The sequence below is a fragment of the Sceloporus occidentalis genome, unplaced genomic scaffold, assembly GCF_023333645.1.
Source record: "Sceloporus occidentalis isolate IW3139 unplaced genomic scaffold, rSceOcc1.0.p SCAF_3, whole genome shotgun sequence".
NCBI classification, from domain to species: Eukaryota; Metazoa; Chordata; class Lepidosauria; order Squamata; family Phrynosomatidae; genus Sceloporus; species Sceloporus occidentalis.
In genome coordinates this window covers 112,902,150-112,926,230 of record NW_028316983.1, presented here as the reverse complement: position 1 = coordinate 112,926,230, position 24,081 = coordinate 112,902,150, and the positions used below count along the sequence as shown (strand labels likewise).

The 24,081-nt window shown below is 40.1% G+C and overlaps 1 protein-coding gene across 4 annotated transcripts in view; it reads right to left on the bottom strand.

Moving 5' to 3' along the window:
* Positions 1–24,081, bottom strand: part of TPR (translocated promoter region, nuclear basket protein) — a 74,667-nt gene that overhangs the window by 38,482 nt on the left and 12,104 nt on the right. For all 4 annotated transcript variants that reach the window (XM_089515815.1, XM_089515816.1, XM_089515818.1 and 1 more), the window contains exons 4-15: positions 22,853–22,949; positions 20,462–20,565; positions 18,340–18,504; positions 15,999–16,091; positions 14,010–14,090; positions 11,994–12,081; positions 11,319–11,459; positions 10,543–10,634; positions 9,420–9,617; positions 8,125–8,232; positions 5,474–5,700; positions 422–585 (exon numbers count right to left, since the gene is read on the bottom strand). In XM_089515815.1, the coding sequence (XP_089371941.1) occupies positions 422–585; positions 5,474–5,700; positions 8,125–8,232; positions 9,420–9,617; positions 10,543–10,634; positions 11,319–11,459; positions 11,994–12,081; positions 14,010–14,090; positions 15,999–16,091; positions 18,340–18,504; positions 20,462–20,565; positions 22,853–22,949 (1,558 nt within the window). The remainder of the gene's footprint in view (positions 1–421; positions 586–5,473; positions 5,701–8,124; positions 8,233–9,419; positions 9,618–10,542; positions 10,635–11,318; positions 11,460–11,993; positions 12,082–14,009; positions 14,091–15,998; positions 16,092–18,339; positions 18,505–20,461; positions 20,566–22,852; positions 22,950–24,081) is intronic.

Here is a 24,081-nt window from a genome sequence, read left to right as displayed (position 1 = left end):
TTTTATATGTTTTCCTATGCTTTTACTAGTGGTTTGTTGTGTTTTATTTTTATTGTTCTTATGTCTGTTGTTACCCACCTGAATTATTATTTATTTTTATTATTTTATTTTCTTATATCCCACCTTTCTCCCAATATATGGACTCCTGCAGCCTCTTGCACAATTTTCAGCTAACGTCTTCTACTGTTAAAAATATTAATCTTATTTTGTAACTAGACATCTGACTTTATTTTGTTGCAATTTTAAAGACAAACTACATTAAGAAATATATGCAACCAAGAAGATGACAATAAATTTGGAGATACTGCTGTCTTTATACCCACTTTTTAATGTCAGTGATAGTGGCCCTGACAACAATACTCTCAACCCTACTTGATTTATAAGTCATACAAGTATATGTGGTGTACCAATATGACTTTACCTTGCAATGGAATGGCAACTCCAGTGGTCTGTGCCAGCAAGATGCGATACATGTCACGCTGACGAACTATGGAGTCTACAAGCTGCATCTGATGGTGGCGTGACTCACGCAACTTTTCTAATTCACTGATAGCTTCTCCAAGTTGACTCTGCAGCTCTGAGATCCTTTTCACAATGATAAAACTATTTTACTTCATCAAATTTATACATTAATGATAGGCAACAGAAGAATTTTAATTTAAAGAAAAAGCTTGTGAGGTCTAATTGAGAAGACTGTTGAACTAGAAAATCAGAGTTTTGAATTTGGATAGGAGATGAACAAGGCCCCCTTTTATAGTATATATAACCATGTTTTTAGAAATGTCCACCCAAAAAATCCTGGGTATTTTCACTGCGTATCAAGATTTTTTAAAGCTTCTCTTGATTATTCTCTTTATGTTAACTAAGGCACGGTACAGACCACCCAAATGTGCCGTGCTCCCGGCGATACTAGGATTAGGGAGTGCGCACCAACCGCACGCTCCCTAACCCTAGTATGTGTGGGGGGTACCATGATTGTGCGGCCCCACCGACATGTTACATGTGTTAGTGATGTCGCAGCTGCGTAGCGTCATCCTACAGTGTTTTGTTGCATCGCAGCTGTGCAGTGGTACCTCACCATTTGGTTGTTGCGGTAACGCTATGCAGCAAAGAGAAATGGCTCCAGCCCACCTTTTGCAGGCAGTATGTACTGGGCCTAAGTAATGCACCACATTAGAGTCCTTTAAATTTTTTTGAAATAAGATTCTGCAACAATTCTAAATTAGAAGAATGATGCAACTGATAAGATTGAGAGATTGTACTTACCATGAAGGTGTATTCAGGGATGGCATGAAGGATCAATCCATGACTGATGGGTTCTTCCCATGTGCCAACAGGTCTGCAGGAGTCAATGCTGTTTTTTTGTCAGTTATGTCCATTGAACTCCTGTCCTTTCCCGCCAGTTTTATTATCAAACTACATCTCCCTATTTCTACATACTATTGCTATTCATTTATTTTTAGTCTGTGTACTATCTGTTCTTGGATGGGTGTGGATTTATCCTTCATATCATCCATGAATGAACCTTCATGGTAAATACAACCTCTCATTCATGGGATGGTATGTAGGATCAAGCCATGACTGATACCCAAGCCATTTATTCAGAGTGGGCTTCCCAGCTAGGTACAACTGACTGCAATACTGTCCTGCCAAATGCAGCCTTTGCAGAATGGTATTTATCTATTTTATAATGCTTAATAAATGTTGATGGTTCTTTCCATCCTGCAGCTTCACATATGTCCAGTAATGAACTGGATACTGAGTAGGCCATGGTGGTTGAAGAGGTCTCTGCCCTTCATCCCCAGGATTTCCAAGGCTTGCGGCTTGCAAAAGGGGGTACAGACCTCTCTCTCTCTCCCCCCCCCCCTTCACTCACAGGATTTCCAAGCTCATGGATTGCAAAACGGGGTACAGACCCCCCTCTCTCTCTGTCCTTCAACCCCAGGATTTCCAAGGCTCATGGCTTGCGAAATAGGGTACAAGCCTGGGCAAACTCTGTCTCTCTGTGCCTTGCCTCAGCAGTTTTTTGTTAGCTCTGGCTGCAAGGGAAGGGTGAGGGATAACACACACACGGAGGAAAGCATATGGGGACTCAAATGGGGAGCTGATCAAAGATCCCTGGCTACAGAGGAAGGTGGGCACTTCTTTTAGGAACTTTATAAGCAGTATTAACTTACTGTAAAGTATATATGTCTACCCATGATTTTGGAGTCCATTTTGGGGCATAAATTTCTTGACTTATAGTCGAGTACATACGGTAAGTATTCATGTGTTTCTAAGTGTTTAGTTTTCTTTAAACTCTTTCTTGGTATTTCTTCCTTATCTATTTCTTTCTGTCTCTTTCTTTTTAAATTCTTCATTCTTTCATCTCCTCCATCTTTCCTTTTTGGCCCTTGAATACAGCTCATGAATTATAAACTAACTCGTTGTCAAATGCAGTTGCCCTTTGTTTTGTAATTATTGTCAGTTGCTTATTTTGGTTATGTACATCCTGTTTTTCAATATCCTTTCTAGTATTTTCTTGTCTATTAGATAGTAAGGCTTGAAATTCCTCTGCTACTATATCCCCAATCAGTGAATGGAGTTTCAGTTTCTTGTTTCCTCTTCCTCCTGCTTCTCAATTTGTGGGGCATTTGTTTCTGTTCCTCTCGTTCTTTGTACATGTGCACAAAGTAGCTGTATTATGTCTAATATGTTTCATTCTTGAGTGTGGTTGAGCTCACTTTGCCTAATTGCAGGCTGTTTTCTCTGCCCTCTTCTGTTGCGTCATCTTGTGTCACTGGAAAAACTGAGCAGACATGGACTGTGGAGCTTCTTTCTGAGGCAGTCCCTCGCTTTGGCTTGGAATCAGCCATTCCAACATGGCATCTGGAGCAATTATTTTGGGAGCTGCCGCTACATTCTGCTGCCTACTTGAGCAGTTTGTAATGGTCAGCACCGACTTTGGTAGTGTGGCTGGCCATTTTTCATTTCCGTTACTGACCATTGGATTCTTATTACTTTTACCTCTTTCCTTGTCCTTCTTCCATTCATCTAAAACATTTTTGTTTGGAGAGGGAGTTTTATTTTTTGGTTTAACTGCAGCAGCTCTCTGACTCGTTAGTGGCTCCACATCGTCCATTTTGCTTTCACTGGATGTTACAAAAATATTTCCACATCCGATTGCCTTTCCCTCCTCAGAGACTCGCAAGTCAGCAGCCACTGGGAGGGGGGCACATTTATACTTGTTGATTTATCTGAGACAGTTTTATTTATTTGGCCTTTCTTTTCCTTTTCCTGTGCTGCCTTTTCTTCTTCTTCTTCTTCTTCTTCTTCTTCTCCTCCTCCTCTCTTTATCCATAATTTTCCTATTTACTGGTGTCATTTGGCTGGGAAGACAAACATGAATGGTTGTGTGCAGGATCAGAAAAAATGGGCTGGGAAGGACAGGAGTTCATTGGACATAACTGACCAAAACAGAAAAAGTTAAAAAAAAAATGTTGACTCCTACAGACTCCTGGGACATGGGAAGAACCCATCAGTCATGGACTGATCCTACATGCCATCCCATGAATGACAACCTTTTAAACAATAAAGAATAGAAGAATACAGCACTTTTGGATTCTGTTATTAAAATCTTAAATACCAAAATCAAAGAGGTGCATGTCTATGTTTTTGTATGTCTGTATGTAAAGTCAAAGGCTTTCATGGCCAGCTGTAGTGAGGTAGAGACAGAGCATGGGAGAGTTGGGAGGGCTGAGGAGGACCAGGTGGAGGAAAGGAGGGAAGGAACCCCGGGGGAGGGGTCAGGAGAAGGGAAGGTGGGGCTTCAAGCCCCTATAAAGGGGGAGGAGAGAACGTGCGCGGGGAGAGGGAGAAGACGCGGAAGAGGGGGTCGCGGTGAGGCGGTCGAGTGGAGAGCAGGAAAGGTGACGCAAAGCCCACAGAGGGTGGGAAGGCCTGTCTCCCTGGTAGGAAAGGCCAGCCTCGGAGGCCAGGGCCACATGAGGCGGTGGCGCTAGTGGACCCTCGAGTAGAAGGAGACTTCAGTTACCCAGGAGAAGGGGACTGGCGTCGCCGAGAACAAGGGAGTCTGGAAGGTGAATGGTGGGACCCGAAAGGCGAGGCTTGGGAACAGGGACCACAGCCTCAGACTTGGGAGAAGGCAGACAGGGAGGCCCTGGAGAAGCACTCGGGTGGAAGGCGAGGCGGAGACGCCCTGGCGGACCTAGACGCTGAGGCCGGTGGAATCTGACTTAAAAGACTGGGGTGAAAGGAACCTTAAGGCACTTGTTTTCCGTTGCCTGTTTATTTTGTTTCTGGACTTGTTGCCAATAAAGGCATTACTGTTGCTGCAAACCCATGCTGGTGGAAAGTTTGTTTCCCACGTGGGAAGAAATTTCATTCCTTGCTCCCATAATGCAACCGGCCCCTCCAGCCCCGCCCACACCAGCATCCATAGATTTTTGTGGGTTTTTCGGGCTATGTGGCCATTTTCCAGAAAAGTTTCTTCCACTACCATGTCAGGGTCCACAGGGAAGCCACTGAAATCCACAAACACCTGGACAATTTCAATCGGAAAGAAGAAACCCTTAAAGTGAACAAAATTTGGCTACCAGTCCTGAGGAATAGCAAAATAAGGACTCAGCAAATGGAAATGGGAAACGATTCAGTCAGGGGCTTTCCCAGCAGATAATGATCACCAATTAGCAGACATTAATACTCTTTTGCATTAGCCTCCCAGCCTGAGGTCGGCCATCAGCACAGAACAATACACATGCAAATCACTCCTGCATTCCCAGGCTCACACAGTATATATATACCCACTTTTTTCCAGGCAAAGCATTCTCTGAAGATGCTAGCCACAGATGCTGGAGAAATGTCAGGAAGTAACTTTTCTGGAACATGGCCACATAGTCCGAAAAACCCACAAAAAACTTTTTGTATGTCTGTCTTCATCATAGCTTCAAGATCACAAAAAGTGGACCTCTGAAATTTGTCATGAGTATGATGGGTATACATCGGGCTTATTTTTTGTTTAAAAAAGAATTATACACACCACACACTACTTTCTGCTTCACTCTGCTGGCTTTGTGAACTCTTAAAAGAAAGCAAAAAAGAGAAAGAAAAGGTTCTGCTGCCCAAGAGTGCAGGACTGAGCACAGAGAAAGGCAGAATGAGCAGCCATGGAGGGAGATCAATGAGAAAAAGGATTGGAGAGAATGCAGATGGCATGAAGGAAATATTGTGAATAGTTTATTCTATTTTAATATGAAGCTTTGTATGCTTTAAGCTCTATTGTACTTGTTTAAAATTGGAAACTGAGACCCAATTTTTGGGAAATGGCAGGGCATAAATAAAGATCATAATCACTGGGTTTCTAACCTGCATGAAGTTGAGTAATTCAGCAAATGACATTTTTATATTAGAACAAAGCAAATAGCCTAGAAATTTGTTTCTGATCTTTTCCACCAAGTGACAAAGGGGAACATACTTAGATGAAGTGGCTTCTTGCTCCTCTTTCTCTTTAGCCTCACCCAGCTCTCGAAGAGCTACCAAGAGGCGCTGATTTTGCTGCTGGAGTTCCTCAATGTTTCTGTAGGAGACCAGATGCTGGGTTATTACTTCAGAAGAGCTGCTGATATCAGCAGAGCTCACTTCTTCATCACGGATGACATGATTGCCTCGAGCTTCTTCAAGTTCCATCAAAAGCACTCTTATCTTGGAAAGGGAAAACAGATTATTCCTACTATAGAACTATAATTCCCAATGTTGTACATCAAGAACCCAAGTTCCTAAACCAACACATAACACATATTTTTGATATACATATATTTTTTGATCCTCCAAATCTAAAAGATATGGCCAGCACAGAGAATTTCCAGATTTTATTCCAATTTTGGGTACATTATTTGGCACAAATGAATCTCATTTTCTTTCTGAACCTGTTTAAATGATATCTCAATTCTGTTTTTTAAATAGCTTAGGCATATATTTGATGATTGAAGAAAGACATATATTTGCAGATTAGAGAAAGAAAATGGGAAGTTGTATTAACCGTAAACGGTCAGAGGAATCAATCCACCTCCAATGGGTTTTTCCCACATGCATCAACTGAGAGGCCGGAGTCCTGTTCTTTTTCTGTTAATTCTGTTGGGACCCTAACCCCTTCTCCTCAGTTTCCTTAACAAGCCCTGTTTTTGTTTTTGTTTAACTGTATTTGCTGTTTTAAACATTTGGAATAGGCTTGTCATAATATTTATATGGTTCTGCTTATCAGCAAACATTTCTGTGTTCTCAGGATCCTATTCATTACTTACTGTTTGTTTTGGTTTCAATTATTTTAGCTTGGATTTTGCTTTAAGAAGCTTGCTTGCTGCCTGGCTGCTTGCTGGCTCAGCCCTTTCATCAGCTGACCTTTCTCCACCCCAAATCGCGGCTCACATTATCTGTGTCCTGAGCTTCAAAATAGCAGCTGGAATCAGAGCACAGTTTAACTGATGCCTCTCCTGTTAACTTCCATATTTTGGGTAAGTTTTCTTCTCTTTGGCCTGTTACAGACTGTCAAAATAAAGCTGCTTCGGGTCTCTTTGGAGGTATGCTATTTAAATGATGCATGGGTCCTAAGAGTCTGGAGGTCGTGCCAAAGCCACACTCCATTCCTAAGCACTGGAGTGCAGCTTTGGTGCAGCTTCCGGATTCTTAGGATGCATGCATCATTTAAACAGCATACCTCCAAAGAGACCTGAAGCAGCTATATTTTGGCAGTCTGTAACAGGCCATTTGGCTGCTCTCTAGTTTTCTTTTCACTGTTTGTAGTTCTTCTGCTACTGTTTTTAAGGGGTTAGATCCAGGCCTCTGCCCAGACTCTATTCTCCTTTGTTTGTCCATTGAGCTGCCAGTTGAGCCTGGTGTCTGCCTGGATTCTTTCTCAGACTTGGTTTCAGTGGCTATTTCATCTGATTCACTCTCACTTAATGAGAGAAATGTCCCTTTTAAGTTCTTCTCTCCAGAGCCTCAGTTTGTCACAGTCTCGTGGGGTGTTTTTGCTGTGATCAATTTTTCTTAATTAATGTTCTATTTTAACCTGCCTGTATAATTTTGAAGGAGAGGGGTTATCCTCGACTGGTCAATATGGCAGGAAAGATAAAACTGAAGAGAAGGTGTTAGGTTGCCAAGAGAATTAACAGAAAAAGAATTGGATTCCTGCCTCGCTGTCAGTGCATGGGGAAAGAACACATTGGAGATGGATTGATATACCCTGTCATCCTGAGAATACAATATCAATGCGTTCTCCTTACAAAGGAGATGTTATGTGCCTTCAAGTCGTTTTTGACATATGACGAACCTAAGGCAAACCTATCTCAGGGTATTCTGGGACTGAGAGTGTGTCAGCTATAGGTTTCCATGGCCAAGAAAGGAATCAAACCCTGGTCTCTACAGTTGCACTCTAATGCTCAAATCGCTACCTGACACTGGCTCAGTTTAATAGCAAAAACACTAGCTTATCAGATTCTTCCCTGACCTCACATTGAAATTTTTTAAAAAGGAATCCTTTGTCACCCAACCATTTATTATTTTGACATATGACACTCTCATAATATAGGAAAAATCTGGAGATTTGCTTTGAAAGTAGGGAACATCAGATAAATGCAACTTCATTGGTATATTTCTTGTTAAACTTTGTCTTCATATGTGCTTCATGCTTCTCTTGAGTAGTGAGTTGCTAGGGGAACATCTAACATAACACATAATTTGGGGGGAATGATCCCATCTTTCCATTTCACAGCCAGTTTTCCTCCTCCACTCTCCTTATTATAAGGCAGGGCTAGGAATCATGTGGCCTTATAGGAATCCAATGTGGCCATTGGGATCTGCACTAACCTCACCCAAAACATGGCAATCACATTTTTTTCAGCTGATACACACACACGCTTGGAATCCCTTCTGTAGGCTGTAAAATACTGATGGAAGTTCCCATGTCTATACAATCCAACTCCTCACTATGAAAGGTGACTAGAAACAACACACTATTACTTCCAGTTGCCCAAAACTGTATTTGTGATAACGTACCACAGCCCTCTAGAAAGTTAAAAAAGTGGTTGTGTGAGCTCTGTAATGTCCAGTTAAACCCCCAGAACTAACCTGTTGTGAAAGATCTCTGACTTGGTTCTCAAGCCTCTGGTTTTCTCTCTCAAGCTGAGAAGCTTGCTTGTTTGCTTTATCAGCATTATCTTGCAAGCGTTGAATTTCCTGCAAATAAAATTCACTCAGTCTCTGTATCTCAAATTAACTGACATTCAACCAATTTATCAAAAATAATAATAGCAATAGGACAAATATGCCTCCTCAATTACAGTCTTTACAGTAAACCAATAGTACTTTTGTTTCTTACTGGTACATCACTTTACACAGAACAATGCTAAAACAATTAATAAAACCAGTAACTAAAATCAGAACAGTTGACCAAGAAAAAATATCAGCAAGTAAGGCACACTGAAAAGAGGCATGTGGAGTACCAGAAAAGTAAGCAGCTTCACATACTGTGCACAGAAAGAAGGGTATTCTATAAAAAGGATCTACGTAGAATCATAGAGTTGGAAGAGACCACAAGGGCCATCCAGTCCAGCCCCCTGCCATGCAGGAACTCTCAATCAAAGCATCCCTGACAGATGGTCATCCAGACCTCCAAAGAAGGAGACTCCATCACTCTCCGAGGGAGTGTGTTCCACTGTTGAACAGCCCTTACTGTCAGGAAGTTCTTCCTAATGTTGAGGTGGAATCTCTTTTCCTGTAGCTTGCATTCATTGTTCCAGGTCCTGGTCTCTGGAGCAGCAGAAAACAAGCTTGCTCCCTCCTCAATATGACATCCCTTCAAATATTTAAACAGGGCTATCATATCACCTCTTAACCTTCTTTTCTCCAGGTGAAACATCACCAGCTCCCTAAGTCGTTCCTCATGTTGTGGAGACCAACCTAGCCTATGACTAGGAACATACAACAGGATCAAAGATATTAGTTTACAGTTGTAAACAGCTTAGAGACTGTTTAGGTTGTATGAAGTGGTATATAAATGAAGCTGCTATTGCTGTGTGTGCATGTGCTGCCTTCAAGTCACCTGTCAACTTATGGCAAAGCTATGAATCCCATAGGGTTCTTCTTAAGCAATGAATAACCAGAAATAGTTTTGCCAGTTAAATATAGCCTACAGCACCTGAATTTCACTGCGAGTCTCCCATGCAAGTACTAACTAGAGCTGACCATGTTTAGCTTCCATGATAGTAAGTGAATGAGAATATGTAGGACATTATATTAGGATATTTTACAGAAACTAAACTTGTGCATTTGACATCTTGCCAGGTTAAAATGCAAAGCAACATAACTTGTACTTTTAAGATAGAGGATATTTATAATGTGAATCAGGTAAGTTTCACACCAACCTTCATAGCTTGCTCAAGTTTAGCAGAAAGACTTGCTACAGCTTTTTGTGATCGTTCATATTCTTCACGCTGGCGTTTCAAAATGGGTGCTTTGGCTTCTACTTCTTGCACTATTTCATCCAAGTACTTATTAATCCTTTTATTCTCCAGTTTTTCCAGCAACAGCTGATCTTGAGCTTCTACATATGCATTGTACAGCTGTTGTGAAAGACCAAAAGCATACAAAGAATAATTCAGCATGTTATCTAATGAAGACTGGCCTAAGGACAACATATTTTCAGATGCTGTATCCTATTTCCAATATGTGTATTACTATTTTATTGTAATATTTTTGGTGGAATTCATAGAACAAGCTTAACTTATGTAAAACCGTCACATACAGCTCCCTAGCTACATGGAGTACTTGATGTAAAGGAGATCAAAAACACAAGAGAAAACAATATGGCTAGCGACAAGAGAGAAGGTGTGTGTGTGTGTGGGGGGGGGGAGTCAGATAAATTGTTCAGAAGATCTCTTTGCCCCAGAGCTATTAATGCTGGTCGACCGTGAGCTTCCAGAAAAGAAACAGTGGTAGTCAATAGACACAAATAGGTTCCTTGCTGGTGGTTCCTTTGGAGAAAAAAATTGCTGGATCACCACATCAGATAGCTTAAGAAGCACTGCTTTACACCAGCAGTGAGTCAATTATCCAGGAAAAGTAACATATACTTTGTGACAATAGGCTGATTTCCACAGGAATCATGAATGTTTATTTTCAATAACTGAAAATGTCTGTCAAAAACAGCACTCATTCATATGTGTGAATAGGATGTCTTGCTTAACTTAATGGGACATGCATACTGGAAAACTAGAGTAAGTTTGCAACTGACATGTATCTTTTCTTTGCCATTTTCTTAACTGACATTATAAAAAGAAAGCTTTTAATCTTTACAAGCAATCACCAAAATCTGGTTTTAAAATTTAGTAAGAAACTTAAAAAGAAACTATTAACAAAGTGGTTAGGAATTTAGAACCCTTCAGGTGTTTTTGGACTGCAACTCCCATCAGGCATAGCTAACATAAGCTATGGTGTCAAGTGAAGGGAGTCATAGTCCAACATATGTACTGTCTACAAGATTCCTACCTCAGTTAATTTCATGCCAGGCTTTACCACTTTTGCTACTGCAGCAGCTGTAGGAGACATTGCTGCCAGCTCATCCTCTGAAAGAACAGCTCCTAGAAAAGACAAATGCAGTAACACATGGTTTCTAAAAGTGATCACCAGTACAGTAAACTTAGCACATACAAATGCTTCCAGTTACATGTACATATTTTAATGAATATACTAGCTGCATCTGGATGACAAACTATACCAGGATGGAAAAACCTTTGCCCCTTCAGCTGCTTTCAGGTACAACCCACATCAGTCCATGGCCATTGGTAAGAGTTAAGAATTTTTGTCCAAAGCATCTGGAGGGGCAGAGATAGCTATTAACCACAGGTTATTGAAGCATGAGCAAACTTACTTGTTATACAGTTGTGTAACCCAGAGAATGACCCTACTATACAACTACATATTTCTAGTTCCAATGTCTGAGTATGTTTCTGCACTTTGGTTAATCTCTTTCCAAACATGTGATAAAATCACAGATTGACATCACTGAAGTGTAGACATAAAAAAAAAAGGGAGACAAGATAGCTTTACAAAACTGTGACTATATCCTACAAACAACCTTTAAAAAGGAGAAATCACCTATTCTACATATTTCATATATTCATTATAACACAAAAGTAATTTAATTCAAAAAGAGGGTGAGATATAATTGTGTCAAATTTCAGGGCATATAAACTGATCTAATGTTCCTTTAATACTAAATCCCTCACACTGATACAGGATGTGTACACTAGGTGTTAGTAGACCTTTACGCTTGGTGGCTGAAATCAAATCGTTTGCATTGTCCAGCTCCTTCTCCAGCTTGCTAATCTTTTCCTTCAGTTCTTTTTCCATTGCAGCCTTTGACTGTTCCATCTCAGTGCAACGATCCTGCGCTTCTTTGTTAGCTGAGAATGGCAGAAGAAAAAACATTTCCAAGAACTACTGAGCATGTTCTGTAGAATGCCATAGTACTACCCGTTAATTTTCCAGATATTTCAGATACTGCTGGGTGATGGTTAATACAGTCTCATTTAGTAACATAAATGAAACAATTATTTTGGCAAGGAACAGCTTGCTGAATGGATCAAGTAACAGCCCTCCGCCTCCACCCAAAGCTGTGTAAATAATCTCTTTTGAAAATAGCCTGATATGAATCAAAGGCTGACTGATGAATCAGTGTTTTTCATTAATTAGACACATTTGCATTTCTTTTTGCTTTGTTGCTCAGATTTGTGATTTTTAATCCAGTGTTGGGTTTTAAACTAATGAGGTTACATTTAGCCAGAATATGTATTCCCCCCCCCCCCCCCCCGCAAAAAATTAAAAAAAGAAGAAAGGGGGGAAAAGCAACATATCCCAATCTGAAAACAAAAAAATTATTCAGGATTCAACAATATTAAAAATACAGAAATCTTTTCTTCTTCAAGTTCATTCCTTACCTTCACCTGCCTCTTTCAGGAGTTTGTGCAGTTCATCTACAGCTTGAGTCAACTCATTGCTTTTTGCCTCCAGGTCATCAGCAGCACTCTAAACACAATGAATATGCAACACATAATCAAATATATAAACAAACTGACCAGAACTGCAGATGGATGAGCAACATAAAATGGTACTTTCTGAAGCCCCATGAAGTGGAGAAGTGTACAAAAGTCACAGATATTTATATAACATAAATCCGGCTCTAAGATTTCTCTCAGTAATAATGCTGAAAGCTGAGATTCTATTAATCTAATTCTATGCTAGAAAACTGACCATCATTTCAGTATCAACCTTATAATCAATTATATTAAATTAGAATCTGAAAATGGTTTCAAATTCTTAAGATTGATTGACTGATTAATATAAATCACCTCAAAAGTAAGGCAGGGTACAATGTTTATGCTAAAAAAACCAAATCTCCCAGCTAAAAGTGGAAAGCTGAAAAATCTAACTGTGGTTAGAGTTAGCATTCCATATTGTGGCCACCAAAGCTCATTGTGGCTTATGCATGAAACTGAAATGCAGAGGAATAATCTGCAACTATATCTAGGACCGATAAACTACCCCATAACCTCCATTTGTCCAAGATTCAATCTGAGTTTGAGTAGTACGCATCTAGCCCACCACTGCTTCCAGTAGTTCAGGTTCTGCACAGCTTCACCTATGTCTGATGTACCAGAAAGATAGAACTGAGTGTCACCTGCATACTGATGACACCCAATCCCAAATGTTCTTAAGACTCACAATGGCTTTGTATACATATTAACATGGATTGGAAGCAGATTGTAACATGTACAACCCCACAGTTTTTCATCAAGGGGCAGAGACACAATTCAGTAGTCGCTCTATAGAACTGAGGAAGTAGGAGTAAAAATGTAAAAATGTAAAGAAAGTGACATTTACTCAAACCTCAAGGAGCCAGTACAGAGAGAAGCCATAATAGCTGTTACCAAAAGCTGTTGGGAAATTGAGGAGGAGCAACTGAGTTACATTACTTCATCTCTTGATAAAGATCATCCATCAGGGTAGCCAAAGCAATTTCTGCCCCAAAATCAGGCCAGAACAAAATGAAGTTAGTCTAGATAATATTTGACTTCCAAGAGCCTTTACAGTTAACAGAACAGTCACCTTCCCAAGCAACCTGGTCAAACATGTGTAAACAGACAGCATAAGTTAAAAATGTCTGGGTCTGAAAAGGATTCTTTCAGGAGCAGAATTGCCTCCTGAAAGATAACTGTCAACACCCCTCACATAGATGCATTAACAACAACCCCTGGATTCACTGTTAGCCTCGTGCTGCTAATTCCAATAAGCCAAGATGGATTCAGTCAGGAAGACATGAGGCTGGCTACACTGCTGAAAGCATCTTGGCCATATACTCTCACTGAAACCGAAAATTAGATAAAATGGTGCACATGACAAATCATTAGGACTTATTTCAACCTTAGTGTTAATAGATGAACTTGCCCTCAAAATGCCTAATAAATTCAATATGGTGGTCTGCAACGGCTACAAAGTATTTTTTTAGGCAAATATTTTTTGTACCACATGGAATAGCTCTACCAGATGCTTCTGTGTAATACTTACTCAAATTAGTTCTTGTTACTTCTAAACAGATATATACAGGATTGCACTGCTAAAAGCTTTAGCTTTCACAGATGTTATCACAAGATAGCACTTATGAATAATTCCAACTGCAGCACAAATATCTGTAAATGCAGTGGGTCCACCATATTGGCGAGCTAGCTAGACACCCACAGACTCAGGTTTTTGCAGCATGCCTCATCCCATTATTGTCAATGGCACCACACTGACATGGCTGCCCATGTGTTGCCGCCCACTGACTACAATGGGTTTTGAGCATGCATACTTTTTCTCATCTGCATGGGGGGATGAAACCAACCCCTTGCAGATGGGAAGGGTGTACTGTACATTTAAGAAGAAAAGACCAACTGCTGCAGTGTTTGATATCATACCTTGTATAAATTAGACAACTTGATATGGGCATTTAATTCATTATGGAATCTTTCTTCCATACCAGCTTGCTGTTCTTTTGCCTGCAGTCAATACACAAACAATAAAGAACCAAGAAATATTTACATCACAAAAGCAGTTCAGTACTAACAGATAAGCATTAAAAATCCACTACATTTGATATGGAATAAAGGGTAAAATCCTCAACTTTTTGATATCATAGTGGAATAGCTTTCAAAACTAAACTTATACCAGACCATTTCATTTCATAAATTCAAATGTTTCAGTGTATTTTCCAAATGCTGCCATATCTGGATGGATATGCCATGAACACTTTCACTGCATTTCTTGTAAAAAATCTCTAGATATCTCAGTAACAGAGCAATTCTACCTACTGATGTCAAGAGGGGGAATAATTCCTCCAATGAATCCAAAGAAACTGCATCTCCATTTTAAAATTTGTTAATGAACTGCCTTCAAGTCAAACAGTGGGAGACAATTGCCACCTGCAGATCATATGTCAGTCTGGAGGATAAGAAGAGGGACTGGGAAGGCTATGCGTTCCATAGTCTGTCCACCCAAAGTCTCTCCTAGAAAGTTTCTTGGCACAGCCCTGATCTTTTTATCAACATCAGAGTTCTAATGTTGAAAAATAACTGCTGCAGTATCTGTGGTTAAGTTTGCCCCTCCAAGAGCACTTCTCTATTACTTTGCTCATGGAGTGTTTGTACTTGAGACACCTATAGAGAAAAGACAAAATTGGACGGGGAAAGTACAAGTCAATGATGATCCAGGTGCCGTCAGGCAATAAGATTTTGGCTGGGGAAAGTTAAAGATTCCGTGTGGCAGTTGGGATTGGACACTTAGGAAACTGCCTGGTCCAGAGAAGGACAGTTATAGGAAGGGTTCCAGGGAAAGACAGGGTCTGTTCCAGAGGGGACCTTGGTTATAGTCTAGAGTGAGGGACTTTTAACCAGAGAGCGACTCTAGTTGAGAGAGTTATTATAATTAGTCTGAGTGGCAATACTATTTGTGTGTAGGCTTAGGAAAGTAGGCAGGAAGGACAGAGTCAGTGTCCTTGAAGTCTAGTAACAGCGTGAAGTCGAAGGCTTTCATGGCCAGCATCCATATTTGTTTGTGGGTTTTTCGGGCTATGTGGCCATGTTTTAGAAGAGTTCATTCCTGACGTTTCGCCAGCATCTGTGGCTGCCATCTTCAGAGTAACAGTGTTACTCTGTAGAGTGTTTAACATTTGCAACAAAGAAACTTCTAAGAAATAACAAGTGCCTGAACCCACAACTGTTTATTTCAAATCAGTTCAAATAATAACTGTTTAAATTTTCTGTATAATAAAGTTCCTATTTTATTTTATTTTATTAAAAGGCTTGTCTGCAGTATAAATTATTTCCACGCGACTATTGTGAACCAGAGTTTTAAAAAGGGTCTGCTCAAGTTTGGGGACCCACTGTCACAAAAGTGAAATTTTGGTGGCAGTTAAAAGAGAGTGTGCATCTTTTGAAACATTAGTAAGGAGAAGTAGTAGGGTCTTCTTCACAACACCTACAAAGGGATTACAGAGGACCCTTGTTATATGCTAGGGTTTGGTTCCAAGATCCCCCGTGCATAATAAAATCCGTGGATGCTCAAGTCCCATTAAATATAATGACATAGCAAAATTGTGTCACTTATAAAAATGGAAAATCAAGGTTTGATATTTGAAATTTATACTTTTTTGGAACATTTTCAAACTGTGGATGCTTGAATCAGTGTATAAAAATCTGTGTATAAGAAGGGCCGACTGTACTGAATTGCAGCCTAGGACGCCTGAGCCAAGTGTACCTATGTTTGCTCAGAAGTAAATTTCACTGAACTTTACAGGACATGGCTGAAGCCATATGGGAAAGTAAAAGCAACAACAAGCATAAAACCCCTTCAAATATTGTTACGATATTGTCAGTAGTGGAAATCAAAGCAACAGAAATAATGTTTACCTCTTTCAGTTTCACTAAAAGATCTTCCACATGTTTCTGCAGATTTTCATTGGACTGCTTAAGTCCACTGACTTGCTCTTCCAGCCTGGAAACCTATGCAAAAGTAGATGAAAATCATGATTAAAGCCTCTGGAATATCAAGACTTAAATTCTGTATATACTTGACTACAAGATAAGCTCACATATAACTTAAGGGCAATTTGGAGGTCAAAATTATGGATTTTGATATGACCCATTGATAAGTCAAGGGTAAAACTTTGCAACAAAGGATGCAAAGGATGAAGCAAAACAATACCAAAGAACTTACAAAATTCTGGCAGGCATAACTATTTATGCTCACACTAAAGTCTGAATGCTGAGAGAGTAGAGGGGGTTGGTGCTTCTTCTATGCGCTCCCAGGACAGACTAAGTTCTTGCCTTTCGCCACTCTCCTCAGAGAAGGGGATGGTTCCATACAGAACTTACATACATATTATATACATTGACTCATGGATAAATTGAATCAGTTTTTTGTCTAAATCCCTTTTAACTAAACCTGGGGTCACCAGATGCTACAGCAGCATATTACATAAAATAATTTTGTCCACAAATCATGAAATGAAAGGAAATACTTCCCATAGTGCATAGTTGTATTACAGAATTAGCAAGTAAAATCAGCAAACTTGGCAAAGTCTGTTTATACAGTGTCATATAAGATAAGACTATCAACAGTTACCAGTCATAATCAATTTATATAATTTCTGGTAGGAGATGCAAAATGCTTATGAATATCAGATGATAGGAAAATTGAGAGAAAGACAAAATCGTACTCATGTTTTGCTTTTGAGCTTGGCTTAGGCTGGTTAACCATCACATCAACAGAAACTTTGGTTTGATGCAGCACACCTCTTTTTATATTCCTAAGGTACATGAACGTGCACCAAAGAATGGCATTTTGATACTAAAAATACCTAGTAAGATCTAGCATGATTCTTGATTTTATGAAGTGGTAATGTGAAAGAGGAAGGGAAAAAAGTAAGTCTCCACAAACCATTCAAACTTTTAGGAGCCTCTCTCATGTCACTATGCAGTCATATTTTCCAACTAAACTACAAAGACTCAAATGTTTAACCCTTCACAAGAGTGCTTACCAAACTATTTAATGGAGAAGACTAAATATTTTTCCTCATTGTGGCAGGGACTGATGCCATATTGTTATAATATTCACCTAGCTTCCTAGAAACTCAGCATGACAAGGAGTTGGTCTCTTGCAACCAACCCCATTCCACAGACCACCACTTTTGAACAGCTCTGCTATTTAGCTTTATTTTCATGTTAGCTTGCCCTGACTACATTTTTGCCATTTCTACTTTTTAAGATGGCGCACTACAATGGTAGAAAGCACTTGCTCCCCTGTCTTATATACACAAGCACACTCCTTCAATCCGGTAGTGAAAAAAATTCTGAAAAATAAATCTGGCACCCCTCTCAGCTAATTTTCCTTTTATTTTGAAGTATGTGCAACTGGTCAAGAGATTAGCCATTTTGGTGTTCTGTAGAGTGAAATGTAGTGTACAAGTTGGAAAGTGGACACAGTGAGAGAAACTACTTTGAGGAGTGACTGGTGGCCTGTTTTGGTGGAACACCAAATCCAGGTTTCTGTCTGAATTCAAAAGGAACTATTCAAGGTACTGAACATCCTCAAAAACAATTCAGCACATTTGACAGTTCCTTTACGGTCTCAAGCCGATGGCCAGCTTGGAGCGGCCTCTGGTCATTCCAACTGTGAGCATGCCCTTAGCAGTCCGGGACCATGGTGACCAGACACTGTGTTCCCAGGGCTGGCCACCACCGTGGTCCACAACAGACCGTCAGTAAGGAGAACTTTGTTGTGCTCCTTTTGCGGCCAGGTTTTGGGATGTGGCTTCAGCCTGATTCAGGGGCATGCGTCATCTGACACTGAAGGTGGCATTTTTGGCCCATCTGTTTCGGGCCTACAGTTCAGGATAAAACCCAGAGCAAGTTTCACCATCCCAATGGCTTGGAAGTCATCTGCTTCTATTGATTTCTTTTGCAGTTTTTAGCAGTAACAGGATGCCTGTCAGGAGCTGATACTGACAAAATTATTTCATCAAGATGACACAGAGCCGCAAATTTTGTATCCCTCTTGCCATCTTTGCACAGATATTTGTAGCTCAGATAGCTACTCTAGCAGAGGCAGTAAGGAAATACTCCATTTTGATAAGAGACTGATTCTCAATCAAGCAAAAAAAAATAAAAAATCCAAAAACAAAAATCATGATCACTGAAGACTTATAAAAAACAAAAAACAAATTTAAAGCAAGAAATTAATTTATTTTACCTCATCTTTTTTGTTCTCTAGGCTACACTTAAGCTCCAAAATTTCATTCCCTTTTTCCCGTGCAAGATGCAGGATCTCATCTGTTTTTGTTTTCAGCTCTCCATTCAGCCAAGTGTTCTGATTCTGTAACAATTCTTTTTCTTGCTCCATTCTTTGCTCACGGTGCTAAAAACAACATTACATGTTATGTGCAATCCATTTAAATCATAAAAAAGGGAGTGAAGAAAACAAACATAACAGGGATACAACAGTTTCCCCCCAAGTCCTATTAAAATAAGTGCTCGAGAAACTGGTATTATTCATGCATATGCTGGAATTCCTGTCAGATTGTTTGCAAACAGCTCAAAAATTCAATACAGGCTTCACTAACACACTACACCTATGTGGAATTAATTCAACCTAAATCCCATTACTGGCCATAACCACTCCCTGGTGCTCACTACTGAGCTCTGATTGGCCATTCCCTTTCTTGGGATCTGCTTTCATTCCCCAAGATGTTTTCTCAGTTTCAAAATTGTGACTGCAAGTTACTTCTGCGCTTTTGCCAAGTGCCTATGGAGACCTTAACAGAATCTCCCAGTTTTGGGTTATTTTTTTAAACTTATTCCTTCTCTTTTTAGCCTTTGTGAGCCTTTCTTTTTTGTGTCCCCCCCCCCCCCCCCGGATTTAGCCGATTCTGCGGAGATGAGATCTCAGTCTCGCTCTCACTGGAGGAGAGGAATATTTTTTTAATAGCGACCCTGAATCTGCCGCCGATGCTTGTCACTCTTCAGGCTGAAGGCATAGCTCTCTGTTTTCAGTTATATTTTTGCTCTCTATGATCTGCTTACTCGCCATCCTGGAGGCATTGTTTGACTCAAAACCATCTTCCTCCTGATGTCTGCGTTTTGTGGATGGCTGTTGCTCACTTTCAGGGTCACCCATCAACTCATTCAATTTTCTCTTTTTATTTCCTACGCCTGCTGCCATTTTAATCTACATTCCTTATTTCCTTCTTAATTTACCAATCAAACTGAGAGAGGACTCAATGTCTGACCAGTCAGTAAGGCAGGAAATAAAAAAACCTGAAGACAGAGAGGTTGGAGAAAATGGTTATAACAGTTTAGAACCTTGAAATGCTGCCTGACCAGGTTGGCATAACGAGTAAACAAACCTATGCATTGTGGATTGCGTTGTCAGCCTCACAGAGAGTGACTGTTATTCTGAAGTACAAGACAACATCTAAAGTCAAATAAACTCAAAAGGAATCTGCTTATGGTTGTATGCCTTTTCAATACTAATACCAAACCAATTATTTATCTATCTGATTACGTTTCAAAATTGTTTGCCTGTTTGATCCCTCTTAAATCAAACCACGTAATATGGGGGGGGGGGGGGGGAATAGATGTCTGTTATGTAGGTAATGAATGGTAGTGTTTTTGAAGCCTTCCATGATTTTGGCTGTGAATTAATTAGTGTATATTTAATTTATAAATTGTTTTTGAATGAATTTTTTTAATGAACTGATTGATTCAACATCCCTGATGTACAGATACAAGTGTATAAGAAGTTTGTTTTCGCTTTATCTATGCTAAGTGTCCGTTACTGTTTCCACCAAGTTGAAGCTTGAGCTTATCACTTAAATTGTCCTATTTGACTTTTGATTTTTTTCCCCAATCGTTTATTTATGTCATGTTGATTTCACCTTTTTGATGTACACATATAATTGTAGGAACAGTTTGCTACATATAGGATCACCCGTTATGGGAACAGTTCATCTAGTTTATTTCTAATTTGTATATTCATAGAATCATAGAATTGTAGAGTTGGAAGAGACCACAAGGGCCATCCAGTCTAACCCTCTGCCATGCAGGAACTCTCAATCAAAGCATCCCTGACATATGGCCATCAAACTTGTGTTTAAAGACCTCCAAGGAAGGAGACTCCACCACTCTCCGAGGGAGTGTGTTCCATTGTCGAATGGCCCTTACTGTCAGAATGTTCCTCCTAATGTTGAGGTGGAAAATTGTATAAATAGTCCTTTATCTGTGCTGGTTTGTAATAATATTAGAATGAGAATGAGAATGTCTTATTTCAACAATTCTACAGAAGAGTTGGTCACTACTCAGGTTTAAATACTCACTTTTACAGAAAGGGCTGATGTCTGAAGCTCATCAAGGTTTAACTGTAGTTCTATCTTTGCAGTATTTGCTGCTGTAAGTTTCTCATTCAGACGCTTAACATCCTCTACAAAAACAGAAACCCCAGAATAAAGAGACCACTTTGAAATGTCAGTTATTATTGCAGACATTAAAGCTAATCTGCTTCAATGAAATCTGTCACACCATATCATATTTATTATCTTTTTCAACAATGGAGAAGTTCAATGCCCTACTTACAATTTTCAAGGCAGGCCAGCAAGGATCAGTAACTCTGACAGGCCTTGAGGCACTCCAAAAAGGAGCTCCCATGGGGCATCACCCACTCATGCCTTTAAAATCTGGGAGCAGAAGTGACCCAAGTCCAGTTTGGTGACTTCTTCCTAGCAGATGCTGGAGATAAGGCAAGAAGGGGTCTGGGGCCCAGAATACCATGGAATGGAAGCAAGACTGTGCGTTGTCCATCAGGGACATATATTATATTATAAAACTCAACAAATTTAATATGGGTGTGATCCATTCCGTTGGTGTTCAAAGCGAAGTTTGGGTTAACTGCAACCTTATTTACAAGCTGCTCATTCTCAACAACAAAGTGAGCCCTTGTGAGTATCTCTTCAACAGAACAACTGAACTGTGTTGTCCAACAAGAGGGGAACTACTTTTTAACAAGCTCAACTTCACCACTATGCACATAGAAACGTTTCCTCTATTTTTGCACAAGTGAAGGCATGACCAAGGTGCGGCGCCCTGACTTCACTCATACTCCTCTTTTGCAGCCCACTGAAGATCTGAGGAAACACATTTAACATCATTCTTTGGATTAGAAAGTTGTACTCTTTCTCAATACCCGATTTGGTTTTCACACATAGTTTTACAATGGGACAAAATTAAGGTTTTCCCCCCCACAGATTTTGTTTACTATATCCACTCATGAACAAGTCAGCCTCATGTGTATGTCAAGGGAAGGTATTAGAGCCAAAATCATGGATTTTGATATGACCCATGGATAAGCAGAGGATAAAACTTAGGGGCATGTAACAAAGGATCTAAAGGGGAAAACACCACTTCCTTCTCTCCTTTTCCTTCTCTGAACCTCTCCCGACCACCTAACACCACTTCCTAGGTTTGCCGTTATTGTGATATTGTTTTATGCAAAGGTCATTAGCCAAAAGCAATAAAATTTGACTGACTGACTAACCACTTCCTAGGCGCTGGAGAAGAAGGTTTTAACATTGGATTTAAAAGGGAAGAAAGTAGAGATTTATCAGATGACTTCTTCCAAGACAACAAAGGGTTAAATGTTGGGGGGAGGTGCATAGCTGATGAGATGGCGACTGACCACTAAGATGGGGGAATCGGGAGAAGCACAAATCTTTCAGATGCTTCTAAAAGAATTTTTAAAAAGTCTCCTTACAACATGAGGGTTGAGCCTGCCTTTGGGGCGAAATAGACTGCCCCTTTGCTCTGGCTTTGGGGTGGCATCTGAGCACAGCATTTGGATGCTACATACTGTAATACCGGCCTCCAAGCTAGCATCATGCCATCTGCCCTACCACATGATGGACAGCTTTTTGGTGCTCCAGCAGCCCGGCATTCAGAGCTCTGAAAAGCTGCCGCAGTGATGGAAAAGCTGGCTTTTTTTCTGGCACAAAAAGGAGCAGCATTTTGCCACATCTTTTTGTGCTGGAAAAAAGTTAAAGTGGGACTGTGGCATATGGCTGCCATGGCGCCCACCTGGCTTTTTCAGGGGCAGTCGGCTTCACCTTTTTGTATACCTTTTGGGGCTGTCCACCCGGGGGCAGACCATAAGGAGCTGGACAACGGTCCAGGCTCCCAGCTGTCCAGAAACATCAAGGACTACAAACCCCATCTGAGTTGTAAGTAAGATTAGGAACATGTACTAGTCAGTGGTATTAGATTTATGGTTTATTTTACTGGCTTGGCTGGAATGATTGCATTCTATAACTTACATTACTCTTTGTGCCTGTAAAACAGGGGTTCTACATATAATGATATCCTTTGCTCTAGAATTCCTCAGTTAGAATAAAGCTTTTCTTTAAAGTACTCTGCCTCTCTCACACTTCTTTTTCACATGCCTTTGGCAAGGGAAAGCATCTGTGGAATTTCTCCTAGCAAAGTCCTGGTGTATTGCTACGGGGAGGATCAGGTAATTTACCAGGTGGCAGCTATATGAAAAAGGTGGTCTCAAGAGGTCACATCCAGCTCAGCAGGAGTGGAAGGAGGGTCCAGAGGACCTATAACAGTGGCTTCTATGTGCAATTTTACTCTATGCCATGTGTTTCTTAATAAACACCCCTCTAACTTTTTAACAGCCTAATGGTAAGACCCTTTCAACCATAAAATGTTATGTTTACCATTTAAGCGCTCCAGCTCTTGAGCTCTTCTCTCACTTGTTTGGACCAAATCTCTCTTCTCTGCCTCCAATTCTTCTTTTGCTCTAGTCAATTGACTCTAAGAAGAAAGGACAGAAGGGAATTTTAAAATTACAGCAGCACAGTAGAAACCGATCTAATTTAAAGAAAACCCAATCAGAAAATCAAATCCTTAGAAAAAATCCTATGTAAACCATTAAAAATGTTTGGCCCAGACTTTATTGAAGAGAAAGAGATACATTATACTTGATGAAGACAGTATATTTAATCCATTATAATTATTTATATTCAGATGAGATCAAGGTTATAAGCTGCCAGTTTATTAACAGAGGGATACGAGATATCAGTCCTAAAGAGACACACACATACACACACAGAGGATGTGCCTTTAAGCAGCTTGTCGACCAATGACAATCCTATGAATATTATAAGGTTTTCTTAGATAAGGAAACAGGTGGCTTTAGCAGTTCCTTCCTCTGAAAAAGGGACTACAGCACCTGGTATTCATTGGTGGTCTGCCATTCAAGTATTAGCCAGGGCTGGCCCTACCTAGCTTTTAAGATCAGATGTGATCTGGTGCCTTTAGGGTATTTAGGCCCACCAATCCTACAGTAGTTACTGCAATCATACCTTCTTTGCTGATGCTGCTCATGACTGGTTTAGAGTTTATAGAAGTATAGATGTAAACATTTGAGAATGCTATCAAGACAAAACTGGCTTCCTTTAAATTCAAAACCTGAGCAGTACATACCAAAGTGTCCAAGCCCTACTGCCTATCTTTAAAACCCTAAACCCTAGGTTATCTGAAGTACTGCCTATAAATGAATGAATCTGAATGACTTAAGAGTGGCGATAGAGGCTCTGCTCAAATGCCACTCTCAAGATCTATCAGTTTGGAAGGCACATGAGACAGGGTCTTCTTTATGGTGGCTCTATGCTTACAGAATATTATTTCAGGGGAGATGTCCAGTTTCTCTGACTCTAATGCCTAGATGCTTCAGTTCACTGTTGGCTGATTAAAGAATCTGGTCTTCACTTTATGAACTGAAAATTTACTATTGCAGACTTTTGTTTTATAGTTGTTTTTTGTAAACCACCTTCAGATCACATTATCTTAGAAGGCACAATAAAAACTATTTCACATAAACTGTTAAATGAAGACTCAGTAACCACCTTTAAGCACCCTTCCACATTCATACTATCTGATGCAT